The sequence below is a fragment of the Ctenopharyngodon idella genome, chromosome 3 (genome assembly GCF_019924925.1).
Source record: "Ctenopharyngodon idella isolate HZGC_01 chromosome 3, HZGC01, whole genome shotgun sequence".
Lineage (NCBI taxonomy): Eukaryota > Metazoa > Chordata > Actinopteri > Cypriniformes > Xenocyprididae > Ctenopharyngodon > Ctenopharyngodon idella.
Window position 1 is genome coordinate 16,376,804 of NC_067222.1, and position 20,042 is coordinate 16,396,845.

Below are 20,042 nucleotides of genomic sequence, written 5' to 3' on the forward strand. Positions count from 1 at the left end.
TTTTCCTAATTATTTTTTAAAACATAAAACATTTCATGACGTTAAAGCAACAGGTCTGAAATCATTTAGATTCTTAGGCACACTATTTTTTGGCACAGGGACTATATTAGATTTCTTCCATATTCTTGGGACCTTTTGTAACTTAAGAGACTCTAAAACAATGTGATGAAATATTCCACACAGCTGGTCTGCACAGGTCTTTAACACCTTGCCTCCTACATTATCAGGGCCTGGACTTTTTTAACATCTATATTTTAAAAAAGACATTCAACCTTATAAACCTCAATATTTTCACCATTACTAGATAATGTTCTCTGTTTTAAATCATTGGTTTCTGCACTAAAATCATGATTATCAAACCTCATTTAATTTATCAGCAAAATCCAATGCATTTCAAAATAAAACAATATTTTTGTACCCTCTGTCAGTACTTTCATAGAATATTTTATGACACTGTAAATATATTTGCAGACTTGCATGCACACTGCATGTTTAAGTGTGTGTGTGGTACTCCTGGATGTATAAACACAGGTTGGGCAGCCAGTAGTTAAAGAAGTCCAACTTAGTTTTTATTGACTCCTATTTCTCTTCACCAAAATGCGCTCCAAGTGGTAGTCATTTCTGGATTTGACAAAAATTGCTTTGCAGTTACACTTTGACTAACTGATGATAAAGGAAACCACAGATGGGAATTATACCTGACAATATAAAAACAAAATAGATAAGTCAGTATATATAATAACAATATAAATGTAAAAAATGCTACAATAAAAAATGTAAATAGGTTAACAGTAAGTTACCATACTATATACTGGGAAAAACTGTAAAAGCTCTAACCAGACATTTTATGTAATTTTCACAGTAAAATGCTGTAAATTTTTACAATTTTTAGAAGTAAAAAAGAACAAATCAATGTATAATTTACAGTAAAAAAAAAACTGTAAACTGATATTCCCACAATTCCCTGTGTGACACTCCACATTTGAAAGTATTTTGTTTAAATAATCATGTTTCTTAATAGTTTTTGTTATCAGTTATGTATTTTATGTTACATCTTCTGTTGTTTAATGAATGTGTATTGCATTATGTAAGTGTTGTGTGTTACCATGATGGTGTTTTGTGATTGTGTGAATGACTCTGTGCACCTTCTATATATTAGTATATACTTCAGCTCGTGGAAAAGCTACTTGTGACGATTCTTCATGTGGCTTTCTCATTTACCACCTGGATTATATGGAGGTTGTCAGTATATGTTAAAGGTACAAAACAGATTTTAGTAGTAGTGTGCTTTGTTGAATTTACTGGTTTACATTCAAACTTCTAACTGAACCAAAAGTTAAACAAATTTCCCATCACTCACTGAGAGAGATGTTTAATACACATATGTAAATATTTTATTACAGACGTTTTTCACACTTTTTAAAACGGCAATATTTTTCTTTAATTATTTATTACATTCTATAATAACTTTTCCTTTATGCAAAGAAAATTCATACATGTGTTAGTTTTGATGCAGTAATTTGTTTAATGTTAAAAGTACATATTCTCAGTTCCTTAAACCAAAGAAGAGCAGAGCAGCAAACAAGCTTTATTCAGTATCAGATAGTGTATCATATTGAGTTTCTGCTGGTCTTTGCTGTAGAATCTGAAGTTCATCTGGATTCACTGAAACAGGAGGTAGAAGAGCAGAGGAGACAAGAGCAGGAGGAAGCTTCCCTTATACACTCCGTCTAATCAAGACAGCAAGGAAATTCGTATTAATTAACACCACACTACTACTACTATCACTACTGCTACTACTAAGAAAACTGCATGTTCTTTGTTGATCAATTTCTCAAAACTTTTTAAAAACAATAAAAACTTTGAAAATACTTGACTAATTCATCAGCTTCTCCTTTTCATGCTGCTATAGCTTTACACTATTTTTGACTACTTTTAATATTGTGCTGCTTATTAACAATCACATGTTCATATTGAATTATTATTGTTTGTAAATTGGCCTCATTTTGAGTTACTGTGGATGAGATCAAACTGCTAGTGCATGATGAAATAAAGGCCAATACCTGCTGCATTGCAAAGATCAGTGTCACAGCAGCTATAAGTCACTGTCCCTCCGATTGGTAGCTGTAGAGTTCCTGGTTCACATTTATCTAGGCACTCTTTAGTTGTGACAGTCACCTTAGCGGACCCTGTAAAAAACACATAAACGCTCAAATAATAGGATAATAAAAAATCCAAGATTAGCAGTTTACAAGTATACTTTCTCTCCAGCAGTATGATCACTTATACAGCAGATTTCCACATTATAATGGACTTACCAGCGGATTGTTCTACCGTACCGCTTGCACATTTAAAATTTCCAACTGGACATGTCTCCAGAAACAGAATGACTATAAGGAAATAATGCTTCAGGTTCTTTTATGTCTGTTCAGAAAGGGTTGGGTTTAATAAGGACACATTGTGAAATCCGCAAGGCACTATGAAAGTTACTGCTAAAAAAAGGGAATCTGAAACTTCATCAGGTTGGGGCTCGTTTGTGAAAACAGGCAGAATGAGTTTCTGTGGAAACTCCTGGTGTTTCCCTTGTGTTTGCTGCTTCCTGTGTTTGTCCATTTTATGGAATACTGGAATAAATTATATACTGCACATGGATCCTCTTCACTGGCTCCCTAGTGAAAAAAAAAGTATGCTAAGTATACTTGCAGCAAGACTAATTATTAGTATATTTCAAGTGTGTCAATGATTAGTTAACTTAAAGTGTGCTATTTTGAAACAACTGATTTTGTACCAAGTATATTTTAGTTGTAATTAAGTTGTATAAAAACACAACTTTAAGTATATTTAGTGAACTTTTGTGTGCTAAATTGGAACAACTTCAAGTATACTTTAAGTATATGCCTGTGTAGGGACTAATTACATGCTTGATTAGTGATATTAAAGTGTACTTAATTTGTGTTATAAGTATACTTTATTTGTTTTAAGTACATTTGATTTGATTTGACATTTGATTTAACCCATTTGTGCCCAAATTTTTCTGAATGGTTTCATGCATATAGTCATGTTAATAGCGTCCTATGTGAACATGTTCTGCAATTATTTTCCCCAGGTTTTTGTTTTTTTTTCTTGAAAATCGTGTTTGAATATAGTTGCCGGTGGGCAAATATGTTGTAAGCACCCTTTAAAATTTGAATAGGAGGAGAACATTTATGCATCTAACTCAAAATAACTGTTTTCAACAGATCAATCTTTATTCATAAACACATTTATTATGTAGAAAAGTCGAAGAACATTTGATGCAAACCCAAAAAAGCTGCATCTAGCTTATAATCTCTTCAATATGAAAACACAACAAACAACAAATCCATTTGTCTTAAAGTGGTGGAACATAGTGCAGAACAAAGTGCAGCCATTAAGCTGCCCCAACAGGGCATTGTATATCAAAAAAGTTAAATGAAAATAAATAAATAAAAACAAATAGGATTAAAAAAAAAAAAAAATACATCTATATAACAAAAACAACAACAACAAAATAACAAAACTAACAGTGCATACAGAATTATTTTTAAAGACATTCGGAATGGGAAGTTATGTAATACGTCTCCTACCCACTCCCCTTTTCTATCTCTCTTCTCCCTCCACTCCTCTCTCTCCTGGGTAGATTTTAGTGGTTGGCATGAAATTTCTTGAAGCACTCAATATGCAAGGCAACACTGCATTTCTCACATGCAAAGGAAGTGCATCCATCACATCTTCGACACCTCATGTACTTTCTTCCTGTGTTGTGGGGCCAGTGGTTCAAGTTGTCAAATCTGGCAGCCTCACATATCGCAGAGCCCAACACTGACCTTCTTCCATGCCCCTGTGGCCTCATCCCATGGCGCTGGAGTAGACTCTGGGCAACCAGCCTTTGGAAGGAGAGAAGATCTCTGTCTCCCCCTTTACATGACCTATATGGATGGATTGATGGATGAATTTTCAATTTGTGGGTTTTGAATGAATTAAATAATTAATAAATACATGTTTTTGTTTTTGTGTCATGCCACTTAAGATATAGACCCATCCTTCCACCCTGCCACCCTGCAGCCTCACCTCCCACTTCCCATTACACCCCCATGTACCTGTAATAACACCAGGCATTGACCATAGCACTGTTGAGTGCCCAACTGTAGCATGGCCACCACCACTTCTTTGATCGGATGCCAATCCGGTAACGGTTCACACATTGGTCGTGCAGGTCAACACCTCCCATATGTGTGTTGTAGCTCTTTATACATGTAGGCTGTTTCACTTTACCCATTGCATGTTTCTGTTTGTTCCATCGTTGAGTGTCAACATCGGAGTACTTATTCTCCATATTGGTCACAACAGTGACCACGCTGTTGTCATTCCATCTCACGATCAGTTTTCCATCTTCAATAAGGAATTCTGCATTACCTCTTGAGGTCTTCCGGAAGCTCTGTGCTGGTGTTAGTGGGATATCAAAGAGACGATTTTCCCGAAGTGTGCCACAGCTGCCGTAGCCCCTTTTGGTCATCTCATCAACCAGGGTGAGTGTTGTGAATAGGTTGTCATGATAGAACTTGCATCCAGGTGGCACTCCAGCTTTCTCTGCCAAGCCGAGAACCACACTTGGACCCTGACCCAGTCCAGTTTCAATGAGACGAGTGTGGCTACCTGCATATGGTTCCATCTGGTAGACAAATCCAGATGAGGATGCAAGACTCCAGATCTTGAAACCAAAGCGAATGGGCTTCCCCCTGATAAACTGCTTGCATCCATGCCTACCAAAGTACTCAATCATCATCTCATCCACTGCCAGATATTCCTGAATAGTCATGCTTTTGTTGACTTTATTCAGCTCCTCAAACACAGGACGCACCTTGAAGAAAGGGTCATCTGTGACTTTCATGTTATCCACAACATGAACGGAAGCCATTATCTCATCAAATCTGTTCCTCCGCATGGCCTCTTTAATGCTTTTGTTGTTCACATCATTGTCATCTGACCAAAGAAGACGTCGTCTTGGGACTGAGTTGTAGCCAGTGGTCAAAAGAATGCCATAGAATGTTAGGAGCTCTTCATCAGTCGGATTGAGGGTGGCACCTTTCTGTGCTGCATATAAATTTGACATTTCCAGGGTGATATCCCGTAGTGATTTGGGATAGAATGTGAGAAAGATGTCTGCTGGATCGTCTGACGTGATGATGGGATTGGTTGGCTTGTGTTGATAGGGAGGGAGTTTATGACGCTTGGCCTGTATTGGTTTTTTGGTATCCATCTTCATTTTCTTGAACTTCCGCTCTTTGTTTTTGATTTTCGTAAGCATGGGTCCAGGGGTTGTTGGACAATTTTCCTTTTCCTCAACAGCATTGATGATGTTTGGCTCTGTAGATGCACTCACTGAGGCCATAGGACATTCAGTTATATCTGCCATGTCAAGGAGGGGTAGTTGAAAAGCATCATCAGAGATTAAGCCCTCTCCTCTCAGCAACCTTGATGGTAGGCGTTTGAAATCGCATGCCACCTCATCATCAGATCCATCGCTGTCACAATCTGTGTCATGAGCTTTCTTTTCAGACTCAGGCACAACTGTAACATTGCAGATAGTTGTAGGGGGATTATCTGCATCAAGAAAATCTAAAAGCTCTGCCAAGGTATACCTGAAAGAAAATTACACATTTTTTTTTAGGACCATAATATTCAAAGGCTGACTGTAGTAGGTGATTTCATATAATAATGTAAATGTAAAATCATTACTTGTCTGAATTTCAACATTAAAATGGAATCATAAGCTCCTTGACCGATTAGAATGAAACGCATCCAAACTGGATGAAGGGGCCTCGATATTTTGCCCCTGATAAAAGGGAGAAAAAGATAATCTACAGCAAATAATCCCATGCTTTAACTATTTATCTTTCCACTCCTTTTGTGGGACTGACTGAAGTTTGGAAACTGCTGCTGTCACATGAAAACTGGAAAGCCCATCCCCCCATGTCAATAGCAGACACGGGGGTGGGGCAGTAGAGCTGTGGAAAGATTGCTCTCTCATCTCCTCCTTTTGACAGATTTATTCACTATCAAATTAAGGTCTACTGTACAGTAGAGATGTAATTTAAAAGGGTTAATATTTTAGGTGGGATGTTATGAAAGCAAAAAGCACTAAAAAAGACCAATAACCTTGATTTATTAACCCATTAAACATAGTGTACCCCATTTCCCCATTATATATGTACTTACAAGCTATTTGCCCACCGGCAACTATAGTTGCCGCTTGGACATTTGACTAAGTATACAAAAAACTATAGATCTCTTGTAAGATTTGTTTTGTTTGGATGTTTCTAGAGACCTTCATGATTATATATATAATATATATATATATATATATATATATATATATGTCAACAAAAAATAATTATTAGTAACATAAATTTACCTTTCTTTGGGAGGGTTTGCCTTCGCCATGCTTCCTGGAAATAGGGGTTGGAAGTTGACAGCCTCATGTGACAGGAAGAAAGTAAATACCTTTTTTTTTTTTTAAGTCCTTTATTTGGTTGTTTGCTTGCATGTCATTGAGAAATAAATCATGAATAACATCTAGAAAAACACTTACAAAAAAAAAAAAAGACAACTACACTCTGCGGCAACTATAGTTGCCGGTGGGCTAAAATGGGTTAAGTACATAACAAAAATTACGAGTGTCTTCCGAACACACAAGCGATACACTATGAATATATTATTTTACAGGTAATAGTATACTGTATGCTCAGTACCTTTGGCTTATTCCAAATACTAAAAATTACACACTTTGCAGTCAATAACAACACACTTTGTTATTACTCATACTTTATATAATATAGTCAACATTTGAAGTGGATCAAAACCTTTAATCAAAGTTGTTCTAAAACCTTCTTCTTAGGACAACTTAGGCCACTTCAAATGTTGACTACTGTATTTTGAATTACATAATCTCACACATTACAGTAATATAATTGTGCTACTATTTAAATAGTTTAATGAATTACTTAGGTGACATTTTCCCAAAGTTGAATGCATTTGTTTTCAAGGCCATTAAAATAAATCAAATGTAACAACATCACTAATGAAGAGACATATTTCATTAATAAATCCAATGGTTTTTATTTGAACTTAACATAGATTCAGAAAAACTTACCATGTTTTTCATTAAAGAAAAAAAAAAGTTATTTGACCAATGGTGACCCTCTATACACAAATACAAATTACACATTATATTCCATGTTCTGCTGAGCTGCTCATTATTGTGTCTGATGGCCGCAACACAGAGGCAGTGACTGCAGAAACTCGTGAAGAACAGCATCTGTTAACAGAATATACAAGAGACATGAGGTCAGACAGCATGATCAACTCTTTATTCACGTTTACAATAGTCTGTCTGAATCCTACATTGAACCAATAATATTTTTGAACAGTAAATGAGGATTAGCAGCAGGGAACTGTATCGGTATGGCATGTCGATATTGTTTTCGGTACATAGTTAAGCATACAACACATACAACTCTCTTGGTAAGAGATACGTCACTTCCTGTTTGTTGCTGCCGCGCTGTTTGAGTTAGAGCTCCGTCGAGTTAATTCCTAATTGCTTGTTTTTTTCTCTTAAAATCAAATTTATAACCTATCATTCTCTCTTTTACGGTGGGGGAACACATCCCGACATTATTTTATATAAAAAAACACTCGGATTGCCTTGATATCGCTAGTTTTATCCGACTTCCCGAACATTCGCTACTAGCTTTAGCCCGTTAGCAATAGCGGCGTGGTCACACTAGCGTTTGTACTCTTCTCACTCACAATATTATTGTTCATCTATACTAATGGCGAGTGTATCGGATGTGTCTCTACCTTTGAGTGCAGGTGAGGACACGTTCGAGATGCATGCGGTGCAGTTGGAGCTGGAGGCCGTGGAAGGACAGATTCGGACCCTTCTGGAGAAGCAGTTCGAGCTACGGGAGCGGCAAACAGCGTTGGAAACATCCCGTGCTGACGCTCACCAATCCTCGGTAAGTTTGCAGCGCGATATTAACACTCCTGCTTCCTCTACGCCGTGTGCTTCTCTGCACAGGGCCCGAGAACCCAGAACGCGTTCATCCCAGCCCTCGTTCACTCCGGCGCCGTCACACCAGGGACCTTGGGTTCTTCAGCAACGGAAGGCGCGAGCCAGGCCTCGGACCAGGACCTCTCCCCCTCCGCCGCCCCCGGTCTTCGAGGTCTCGACGAGGAACCGCTTCTCCCCTCTTCACGAGGCAGAACGAGACACCGTGGTCATCGGAGACTCCATCGTCCGTCACGTCCACGCTACCACAACCAAAGGTAAGGTGCACAATCACTGTTTTCCTGGTGCTCGTGTTCTCGATGTCGCTACACAGGTTCCCACGATCCTGAATGCTGACGAGAGCATCGGAGCTGTTGTTCTGCACGCGGTGGTGAACGACACCAGGCTGCTGAAGCAGGACTTCAGGAGTCTGATCGAGACGGTACGAGCCACATCGCCCGCGACGAGGATCATCGTGTCCGGACCGCTTCCGACGTACCGACGTGGACATGAAAGGTTCAGTAGATTATTTGCTTTAAATGAATGGTTAATGTCTTGGTGTACTGAACAGAAGCTGCTCTTTATAAATAATTGGAATCTTTTCTGGGAGCGACCTAGGCTCTTCCGCGCTGATGGCCTGCACCCCAGCAGAATCGGAGCTGATCTTCTGTCGGAGAACATCTCCAAGACGCTTCGCACCGTATGACTAGTAAGTCAAACCTCAAATCACAGTCTGTGTTCTGCCCACTTAATTGATAGAAATGTGAGTGTAGTACAGTCTATAGAAACTGTGTCTATTCCCCGAATAGTGAGGTTTAACAATAAAAATAAAGGATCTAGAAAAAATCTGATCGTGATCAGACCAGAAATTCGCAAAATTACTGAACAAAAACAATTTCTAAAGCTAGGGCTACTAAACATTAGATTGCTGACACCTAAGGCGGTTATTATAAATGAAATGATCACAGATAATAGTCTTGATGTAATTTGCCTTACTGAAACATGGCTTAAACCAAATGATTATTTCGGTCTTAATGAGTCTTGTCCACCTGGCTACTGTTATAAAAATAAATGCCGTCCGGTTGGCCGTGGCGGTGGTGTTGCAACAATCTATAGAGAGATTCTTAACGTTACCCAGAAAACAAACTACAGGTTTAATTCATTTGAAATTCTCGTGCTAACCGTTACACTCTCAGATATAAGTAAAAAGTCGCTACTATCTCTTGCTTTGGCTACCGTTTATAGACCTCCAGGGCCTTATGTTGATTTCCTAAAAGAGTTTGCAGACTTTCTCTCAGACCTATTGGTCAACGTTGATAAAGCGCTGATTGTTGGAGATTTTAACATTCATGTAGACAATACAAATGATGCGTTAGGGGCTGCGTTTACAGATTTACTAAACTCCTTTGGGGTCAAACAAAACGTCACTGGACCCACTCACCGTCTTAATCATACACTAGATTTAATTATATCACATGGAATCAATCCTACCGATATAGAAATTCTACCACAAAGTGATGATATCACTGATCACTACCTTGTAACATGCGTACTGCATACTGCTGATATTTGTCAAATTGCACCACGATATCGACTAGGTAGAACAATTCTCCCAACAACTATAGATAAATTCACAAATAAACTGCCTGATCTGTCTCAGCTGCTCATTGTACCCAAACACACAAATGATCTCGAGAAAATGACTAGCAGTATGTGCACCACTTTCACTAGTACATTAGATACTGTTGCACCGATGAGATTAAAAAAAGGTTAGAGAGAAAAATACTGTACCATGGTACAACAGTCTTACTCACGCTATCAAAAGAGAAACTCGTAATCTAGAATGCAAATGGAGACAAACTCGTTTAGAGGTCTTCACAATCGCGTGGAAAGACAGCTCGTCCCGTTATAGAAAGACTCTAAAAGCAGCCAGGGCTGAGCATCTCTGCAAACTCATAGAAAATAACCAAAACAATCCAAGGTTCTTGTTTAGTACAGTGGCTAGATTAACAAATAAACAGACATCACCAGAACAAAACATTTCATTACAGTTTAGTAGCGATGACTTTATGAATTTCTTTACTTTCTTTAGCTCCTGTGTACTTAACCGATCTTCTATCGCCCTACAATCCTTCACGCTCTTTAAGATCACAAAACTCTCTAAAGTCCTCTAAAGGAGGGAGAGCGTTTTCACATTTGGCTCCTAAACTCTGGAATACCCTTCCTGATGATGTTCGGGGCTCAGACTCGCTCACCCAGTTTAAATCTAGATTAAAGACGCATCTCTTTACCCAAGCATTCACATAATGCATCTCATATCAGATCAATTGCACATGACTATCTTTGCTTAATGTTATGAACAGCAGCTATGCTAATTATCCTCCATTTGCTTTTCCGTTTTACCTTGGGACGCCCGTCCCGAGGTGACTAGAGAGTACATCAGCTTCAGTTTGGATCCAGCCTCTTAAGAAGACCTCAGATGACCAACACTTTTGATGAGACAGCGCCAACTCCTGCGAGGACTTCAGAAGATGCAACATCTGGATCAACACGCACATTCGCAAATTTCTATATATCCTAATTATTGGTAATATATTTTTCCAGGAGCTCTTTGCTTCTACCTTCAATTAAATTGCTAACAGTGATTGTAAATTAATTGCCTAAATTATTACATTATTAGCTAACTGCATTCTCCAAATTGTAATGTTGACATTAGGGATGGGAAGATTAACCGATATGTATCGATACACGGTCATGCGCGTGCACGATGCAAGTGCATCGGTTTTTTGTGCATAATTTAATCGACCTACATAAAGTAGGCCTAAGCAACGGACTTGCGGATGTGTGTACACTACCACTTTGTTTGTAACTGAAAGCCAGTTTGTAAAAAAGTATTGGTTTTATTTGGTTAATAAATAATCAAACTAATTCAATGGCACCGCATCCTCTTTCACATCACCACATAAACTTGATTTAATTAGCTAGTGCTGAATTATCACATCGTATCGTGATATGGGTGTGAATCGTATCGTATTGCATCGCAAAATGCCACACATGTATCGTTAATATATCGGATCGGATACATTGTATCAAGATGCGTATCGGATCGGCATTATACCTTAGATGCCCAACCCTAGTTGACATGCATTCTCTGTAAAGCTGCTTTGAAACGATATGTATTGTGAAAAGCGCTATACATATAAATGTGAATTGAAATGTGAATTGAAATGTGAATTAATGCTAAACCAGAGATTATGAGAGATCATCGCATCGGTCCTCCCAATAACTCTGGCAGACCTCGCACTGTCATTATGAAGATGCTACGTTATACTGATCGATCCTATGTGCTTCCAGGAAATCTCCAATCAAGGTGGATGGTAAATCCGTGATGACCACTATATCACCAACAGCAAAGTTTCTACGTGGTTTCATCCATTTTTGTCGTTCCTGAAGCAATGGAAGATACTCCCTTATCCACCTTTTCCAAAAGAGATCGGATAGATATTGGACTTGTCACCATCTACGTCTGATATACAAATCACTTTCTTGAAACAGTCCTGGTGGAAGAAGTGGTTTTGTTCTTAACAGCAAAATATGATTGGGCGTGAGAGCTTCCAAGACGTTTGGATCATCAGAAAGCTTTGTGATAGGGCGATCATTAAGAATAGCTTCGGCTTCACAAGAAGAGTGTGAAAGCTCTCATCATCCAAGCATTGTTGTCGGAGAGTGGAGTACAACACTTTCTTTACAAGACGAATGAGCCTTTCCCACACGCCTCCATGATGTGGTCCAGCAGGGGGATTAAAAGTCCATGTTATTCCTTCTGATAGAAAAGTGCGCTGAATTTTATCATGATCCAATGTATTCAAAGCATCCCTAAGCTCTTTCTCTGCTCCAATAAAATTTGTGCCGTTATCAGATCTTAAATGCAATACTTGCCCACGACGACACATGAAACTGCGAATGCAGGAATTTGTATCCAGAAACTAGGCTACTTCAAGATGTACTGCTCGATGGTCATGCACGTAAATATGACCCCATACCTTTTCACAACACTGTGGCCTCTTTTCACATCAATAGGCCCAAAGTAGTCCACAGCAGTATTAGTAAAAGGAGGCAAATCTGGCACGATCCTTTCCTTTGGTAAGTCAGACATTTTTTGTTCTCCAATCTTGCCTTGGAAACGTTGACATACAACACATTCCGAAATTACCTTTCTGCAAGCGGAGTTTGCCTTAATAATCCAGTACCTTCTTCACAGTGTTGACAGCATATGGTTTCTCTCCGCATGACCTAGTTGTTTATGAACATGTTGCATAATAAGTTTGGATATATGATGTTCCTTTGGCAGGATAACAGGGCATTTTGTCTCCTCAGGCATTGCTGCACTACTAAGTCTTCCACCTACTCTAAGTAAACCATCCATCAATACAGGATCAAGCTTGTAGATGTTACTACTCCTTTTAACTCCAGATGTTCCACTTTGCAAGGAAGAGATTTCCTGTTTGAATGCTTTGTGTTGAGAAAATCAAATAATTGCTGATTCTGCTTGAGAAATATCATCTGGTGTAAGACTTTGACCACGGAATCCAGTGCGAAACTTCTTCATTTCCTCTTTAACTCTGTCCTGCTCTACTGTAGAATTGTTAGTCCCAGAAGTAAATGAGGACTGAATAAACATTCTGTGTTGCTTGAGCTTCAAGAGCACATCTTTGAACATTAGAACCCATGCCACTGCAGTTTTCAATTTTCTCCAATCAGAAAAAGAGTTCAAAAGTTGATGAGTAGCACTGTCAGAACATTTGGAAATGGCAGCTATTACCACTGTGTCCTTTTTAACCTCTGGATCATCTTTTAAGCCTCGGTCAAAATAGGATAGAGGCCATTTCTCTGAGACTTCCAATAGAAAGTCTGGACCCTGTATCCATCTGCTGGCTTTCAAAGTTTTCAATGGACATGCCTCTAGAGGCATCATCAGCAGGATTTAATTTTGTTCCAATATGTCTCCATTGTACAACATCTGTTGTATCCCTGATGACTGACACTCTATTTGCCACAAATGTATGAAACCTCTTGGCATCATTGCCAATGTATTTCAATACAGTTTGGCTGTCCATCCAAAACACTGACTTGGCCAAATCCAGTTGAAGTTCCTTCTTGAGCATCTTGTCAATTCTGACTGCTAAAACAGCAGCTGCAAGTTCAAGTCTGGATATGGTTATCTGCTTTAAAGGAGCGACTCTAGATTTTCCAAGCATAAAGGAAAGTCTCACCTCTTTGTTTTCATCTTCCAGACGCAAGTAAGAGACTGTTCCATAACCACATTCACTTGCATCTGAAAAGTGATGCAATTGAGCCAACTCGACATTTCCAAACTCCTTTGGCTTGATACATCTGTCCACCTTTACCATAGCTACCTTGTTGAGATCTTGCAGCCACTCTGACCACTGACATGAAAGGGACTTTGGCATTTCGTTATCCCATCCAATGTTTCTTTTACACAACTCCTGTAACAACAACTTAGAAGGCAGTATTAGCGGCGAAAGAAATCCCAAAGGATCGTAAATAGAACTGATAACTGACAAAATGCCTCGTCTTGTGTGTGGTCTTTCGCTTATGGCAATCTTGAACATGAATGCATCAGATTCCACACACCAGTGCAACCCAAGCGTTCTTTCTACAGGCAGATTGTCTTTATCCAGGTTGAGATCTTTGGTTGATTTTGACAGACGTTCTTCTGGAATACTTGCTAATACCTTACAGCTATTACTCATCCATTTGGATAGCTGGAATCCTCCTTTAGAACAGACTGCAGTTAAGTCTTTAACCATGTGAAGTGCCTCCGCTTCAGTGGGAACGGATGTTAAACAGTCATCTACATAGAAGTTATGCAGGATCGTATTCAAGACTTTGTTTGGAAAGCAATCTTTGTAATCTTTAGCAAGGTTTCTCAAAGCAAAATTGCAACAGCTTGGTGATGAAATAGCTCCAAACAGTTGGACTTTCATTCTGTATTCTGTGAAGCTTTGTGTAGTATCACTGTTAGGCCACCACAGAAAATGAAGAAAATCCACATTCTTCTGTGACACATTCACTTGGTGGAACATGGCCTGAATGTCTGCCATCAAAGTCACATGCTCTTGCCTAAACCTGGTCAAAACACCCAATAATGAGTTGGTGAGATTTGGGCCTTGTAGTAATTGTGAATTCAAGGACACTCCTTTGAAAACTGCACTACAGTCAAACACAACTCTAATAGTCTTCTTTTTAGGATGGTATACCCCGTGATGTGGGATATACCACACTTTACCATCATTCCAAAGTAACTGATCTTGTGGTACTGCTTCAGCATACCCCTTATCGATAATATCTGTGAGAAAAGCCATGTACTCCCTTTGAAACTCCTGGTTCCTAGTGAACTTCCTTTCAAGTTCATTAGACGTTGCTCAACAAGGCACCTATTAGGCATGATGACATCATCCTTCCTGAAGGGTAAGTCAATACAGTAATGACCATTTTCAATGCTAATTGACTGATCCATTATCTCCATAAACCTTTGATCCTCTCTAGATATTTTGAAATCATCATCTGAAGTTTTCTCACTGAAATCATGATTGTACTGAGCAACCAATAACTCTTCTAGCTTGGAAACAGAGATCCTATTTGCAGTGACTGATTGAAAGCCAATCTTCCATCCATCATCTGCTTCCTTTACAAAACCGTTTATGACCCACCTCAATAGGGTCTTGACGGCATAGGGTCCTTGATCTTCACCATTGATGATCTCCGATGGTTCCAAGAGCTTTGGAGCATTTGTGCCAATTAACAATTCAACTTCAGCATCCAGTTTGGGAATCTTGACATCATCCAAATATGTCAAGTCAAGTCAAGTCACCTTTATTTATATAGCGCTTTTTACAATGCAGATTGTGTCAAAGCAGCTTTACAGTGATAACTGGTATATAATTTTGGCTGCACAGCAGCTCTTAAAGAAAATGCTGTCAATGTAGGCAGATGCAAAGCACTGTTGAATATCAAATGTCAAATGTCAAGTGTCCCCAACTAAGCAAACCAAAGGCGACAGCGGCAAGGAACCCAAACTCCAACAGGTGACATCAGGTGGCAAACAGGTGGCAAATAGGTGTTAAAATGGAGGAAAAAAAAACCTTGGGAGAAACCAGGCTTAATCGGGGGGCCAGTTCTCCTCTGGCAAACAGTGCTTTGTTATGATTCAGGTAGCTATCATAAATCTGATAGGATTGCAACATTCAAATTATTTATTCCAGTTCAATTCAGTTGAGGATCGTATTCATCACGCCGGTATGGACGGTTTGTTGAGGAAATGTGCCACTGGCTGTCGTGTTGATGAGGCCTTCACAATGGATGATCTAGTTGACTCAATCTCTGCTGACACTTCAGGGGTGCGTTGTGGTCGTGTCAAGGCGTAGGTCCTCAATCTCACCTGGATACAGCCTGGATCCGGTTGACTACGGTAAACCTTGGGATAAACAGAAAGACTAATATTAGCGTAGATGCCATTCTTCTTCTGATGTAACGAGTACATCTGGTGTTATAGGAAGTGTTCCCGGTTCCGGCTGACCTAATTTATGCAGCCTAATAATCCTTTAACGGATTTGAAAATATAAATTGATAATGTGTTATGTGTATGCCAGGTTAAAGAGATGCATTTTTAGTCTAGATTTAAACTGACAGAGTGTGTCTGCTTCCCGAACAATGCTAGAAAGATTGTTCCAGAGTTTAGGTGCCAAACAGGAGAAGGATCTACCGCCTGCTGTTGATTTTGATATTCTAGGTATTATCAGCTGGCCTGAATTCTGAGATCGCAATAGACGTGAAAGACTATAATGCATTAAGAGCTCGCTCAGGTGCTGGGGAGCTAAACCATTTAGTGCTTTGTAAGTAATTAGCAAGATTTTAAAATCTATACGATGTTTAACAGGAAGCCAATGCAGTGTTGACAGAACTGGGCTAATATGGTCATACTTCCTAGTTCTAGTAAGAACTCTAGCTGCTGCATTTTGTACGAGCTGTAGTTTGTTTAACAGGCGAGCAAAACAACCACCCAATAGAGCGTTACAGTAATCTAGCCTTGAGGTCATGAACGCATGAACTAACTGTTCTGCATTTGTCATTGAGAGCATATGTCGTAGTTTAGATATATTTTTAAGATGGAAGAATGCGGTTTTACAGATGCTAGAAACATGGCCTTCAAATGAAAGATTGGTATCAAAGAGCACACCCAGGTTCCTAAGTGACGACGAAGACTTAACAGAGCAGCCATCAAGTGTTAGACAATATTCTAGGTTATTACGTGAAGAGATTTTTGGTCCAAAAATTAGAATCTGTTTTTTCTGAATTTAGTAGTAGGAAATTACTGGTCATCCAATTTTTTACATCAGCTATGCATTCCGTTAATTTTGTGAATTGGTAAGTTTCGTCAGGGCGCGAAGAAATATAGAGCTGAGTATCATCAGCGTAACAGTGAAAACTAACGCCATGCTTCCTAATGATATCTCCCAAGGGTAGCATGTCCATTTCCTTAGATCTTCTTGATTGACCACATTATTTTTACTTACAGGTATTGTCTCCTGAGTAAAGACTTCTGGCAAATACATGAATTTATTTTCAGACAATCCTGATATCTCCAGTCCAGTGAGCACAGATGTGTTTACCACATTTTCATGTCCCATTGTTCGAAGCAATATGCACCTTTTTGTCCCAGTCATCTTCAGTTTCCACCTAAGCCCTTCGGTACAAAAAGTGGCTGTACTCCCTGGATCCAAGAAAGCATATGTTGTTACTGTAAAGTCTCCAAGCTTAGACTTGACCTGAACTGGCACAATGGACAATGAGCAATCTGGTTCTCCGGCCCCAGTATGAGCATAGGTCTGCAAAGTAACAAGAGCATTACTCACTTGTTTCTCCTCAAAGGTTTTACTCTTAGTTGAGATATGGAGTATAGTAGGATGCTTCTGACTACACACACACACACACACACAACAAGTCTGACGACTTGTACAATCTTTGCTAAAATGTCCAATTTTCAGTCAGGCAAAGCAAATTCCATGATTCTTCAAAAATTCAATCTTTTGTCTGTGAGTCATTTTCTGAATCAGAGGGCATTTTTCCAAAACATGATTTTCTTTGCATGCATAGCAGCAAGATGAATAACTGTGCTGTGATGGATGGACTTTAGGCTGAAAACCTTCAACAGCATTGACGATAGCCACTGTAGCGGAACTTTGCCCTCTACCACTGTAAGGTACAGACTTGACTTTGTGGGACATGTGTGGTTGTGTATCTTTAATATCTCCAAAGAGAGGATCTGTGAGAATCTTAACCTGATGTTCAATGAAATCCACCATGTCTGTAAACTTGACCCTACAGCCATTCCGTTCTTGTAACTCACAAGCTGTGACTCTCCATTTCTTTCTGAGTCGGTAAGGCAGTTTCATCATGATGTTCTTAAGGTTCGATGAAACATTAATCTCATCCATATACTGCAAGTTTAAAATCACATTGCAATACCCTCTCAGAAACAAAGCATATGCTTGCACCGATGTCATCAGGTTTTATGGTAGGCCAATTCAAAGCCTTTTCCATGTAGGCTGCAGTGATTTTCAACTCACGACCAAAGTGTTCCTTCAACAAATTCTTGGCTTTTCTGAACCCTTGTTCTGCCGGCATATGCTGGCAGCTTCTGACCAGTTCTCTCGGTTGTCCTCTAGTATACTGTTCTAGATAATACAAGCAATCCTGTACATTTGTAGTCTTTCTACACTCAAAGACTTGAATAAAAGCAGCAAACTGTAATGGATCTCCATCGAAAATTGGAATTACTCGAGGAGGTAAAGAAGATGCCACATCCCCCCGATGAACAAGCTGAGCAGTTATGTTTGCTTGTTGCTGCATAATGTTGTACAAAATATCTTGTCCAGTATCAGTATGAGGATGAGATAGTGAAGAATGAATTTGTGATTGAGAATGAGAGACTGGATTATTTTGAACAGCATTTTAACAGCAGTACAATCCTGTATGCCTACAGCTTGTTGTGTGGTTGAACATTGTATTGCAACTTGAGGAGGATTCCCAGGCAGCTCTACTTGTGAATTGTGATTCAATGAGCGTGGTTTTTTACATTTTGAATCATTGGATGGTGCCTTTTTACTGCTTCCAACATCACTAGTTCTTAAAACTGACAACTTTGCATCGTTGGCTGCTATTTTTGCATTCATTATGAGTTGTTCCTTTTGTCTTTTGAGTCTTTCACTTTGAATGCGAAGTTTTTCTTCCTCCTCCTCCAAAGTATGTCTTCTCTCCATAGCAGCAGCATGTTGTAATAATGCAGCCTTTTCTACCATAGCCTTTATCCGTGCAGAAGTTGTGCTTGAAGTAGTGGTTGAACTTTTTGATGCTTTGCTGTGATGGGATTGTTTCGTGGACACATTTGAAATACTATCATCAGGTCCTATTTCACTGCTTGTTGTAGATGAAGCGTCACAGGGTTTATCCACAATCAATGATTTTCCAGTATCAGACAACCATTCACTGACATCTTTGTAAAAACCCAGATTTTCAGCCATTTCCTTGTTGTCCGTCCTGGATCCACGTTGCAAACTTGAACAAAGCGAGCGGGATCCCTTTAATCCTCATTCACCTTCCTTTGTTTGGCGTTTATACGAAAATCCACTCCAATAGCGCTCTTATAATCCATTCAACGTCGCTCAACAATCCAACGGGAACAAAATTTTTTACTTTTTGTCACAGCAGTTCCTATAGCTGCAGATGGCTTGGATATACAACTCGCTTTACGCACATCAAAGTCCTCTTGTAGTCGATCTAAAGTTTTTGGCTACTTTATGAAACTTAATGCGAACATACATACTGATGATGATAGTGGACATCCAACGTGTGGCTTCTATCGTGTGTGGCTTCTATCGTGTGTGTGTGTGTGTGTGTGTGTGTGGTAAAAAAAAAAAAAAAAAAAACTGTACGCGTTCCCCCTCCACCAAGCCAACTAACTCTACGTGTAAGAAACACCTTTTTAAAAACCCCTCTGTGCACACACTGCCCCCACCTGGTGACAGCCGAAATACACTCACAACACTGGCTCCTACAGTTACTCTGTGTGTTCACTCGGCAGCTGCTATGAGACACGTGTTGCACACTGCAGTAAGCTAGATCAATATTAGAATATCATATTAATAAATGCTGGATATCTTGTGTTGCTAAATGGCATGCAATTAATTTTGAAACATACAAAACGCTGTATTGGTAATAAAGCTGCATCTGATTATGCTATGTATGTTTTGAGGCATGGTAAAACGTGGTAAATGAAGAAAATGAGATTCAAACTATAACACTAACAGTGTTGAGCTAAATAACAAAGATTGGTTTTCTGTCTATGAATGTATCCAAACAGTTGCTCATCTGTCTAATAAAACAGAATATATTAAAGCGTCGTTGGTGTTTCCATGGTTTCTACAAAATAAAACTGGAAATCGAGGGTAACATGGGTATGATCTCATCGATAGGCGACGCACAGATCGGATCCGTGTCCTGGTTAAAATTGCTTATTTCTGTGGATTTAAACATTCTTGGAGATATCTGGGATAATGTAAGTAGGGCTACACAAGTCAACAAAATATATAACACCGTTCTAGTGTTTTTTGGATATTTTAATCCACAAATCTTACATATTGTACCTTTAATTGACTTTTCCATAATGGATTTTCACTTGATGAATACCAAATAATTTTTTTCCTGTGAATAATTAATAATAATAGGAATTCTGAGATAATAACAGTCATATGGTTATAACAGTCATTAATCAAGTCAAGACAGGCCATTTAGGAATAAAATATCAGCTAAATCAAGAAAATTAAACATTTAAAAAAAGCTGTTATATAGAAGAGTGACACATAATATGTTTTTATTTGCCTTTTTCTTTAAC

The 20,042-nt window shown here is 39.0% G+C and overlaps 3 protein-coding genes and 1 long non-coding RNA gene across 11 annotated transcripts in view; 1 reads left to right on the forward strand and 3 right to left on the reverse strand.

Moving 5' to 3' along the window:
* Positions 1–20,042, forward strand: part of LOC127508098 (uncharacterized) — a 320,544-nt gene that overhangs the window by 234,126 nt on the left and 66,376 nt on the right. The gene's annotated exons all lie outside the window — the stretch shown is intronic.
* Positions 1–20,042, reverse strand: part of LOC127508169 (trypsin I-P1-like) — a 74,246-nt gene that overhangs the window by 40,601 nt on the left and 13,603 nt on the right. The gene's annotated exons all lie outside the window — the stretch shown is intronic.
* Positions 1,357–2,431, reverse strand: LOC127508221 (uncharacterized). The gene is made up of 3 exons (XR_007928717.1): positions 2,319–2,431; positions 2,064–2,189; positions 1,357–1,730 (listed from the first exon to the last, which is right to left on the reverse strand). It is a non-coding gene; the product is annotated as an uncharacterized LOC127508221 (long non-coding RNA).
* On the reverse strand, positions 3,082–5,032 carry LOC127508164 (piggyBac transposable element-derived protein 3-like). Its single transcript, XM_051885877.1, has 2 exons — positions 4,119–5,032; positions 3,082–3,947 (listed from the first exon to the last, which is right to left on the reverse strand). The coding sequence occupies exons 1-2, from the start codon at positions 4,961–4,963 to the stop codon at positions 3,662–3,664; spliced, it is 1,131 nt and encodes a 376-aa protein (XP_051741837.1). The 5' UTR covers positions 4,964–5,032; the 3' UTR covers positions 3,082–3,661.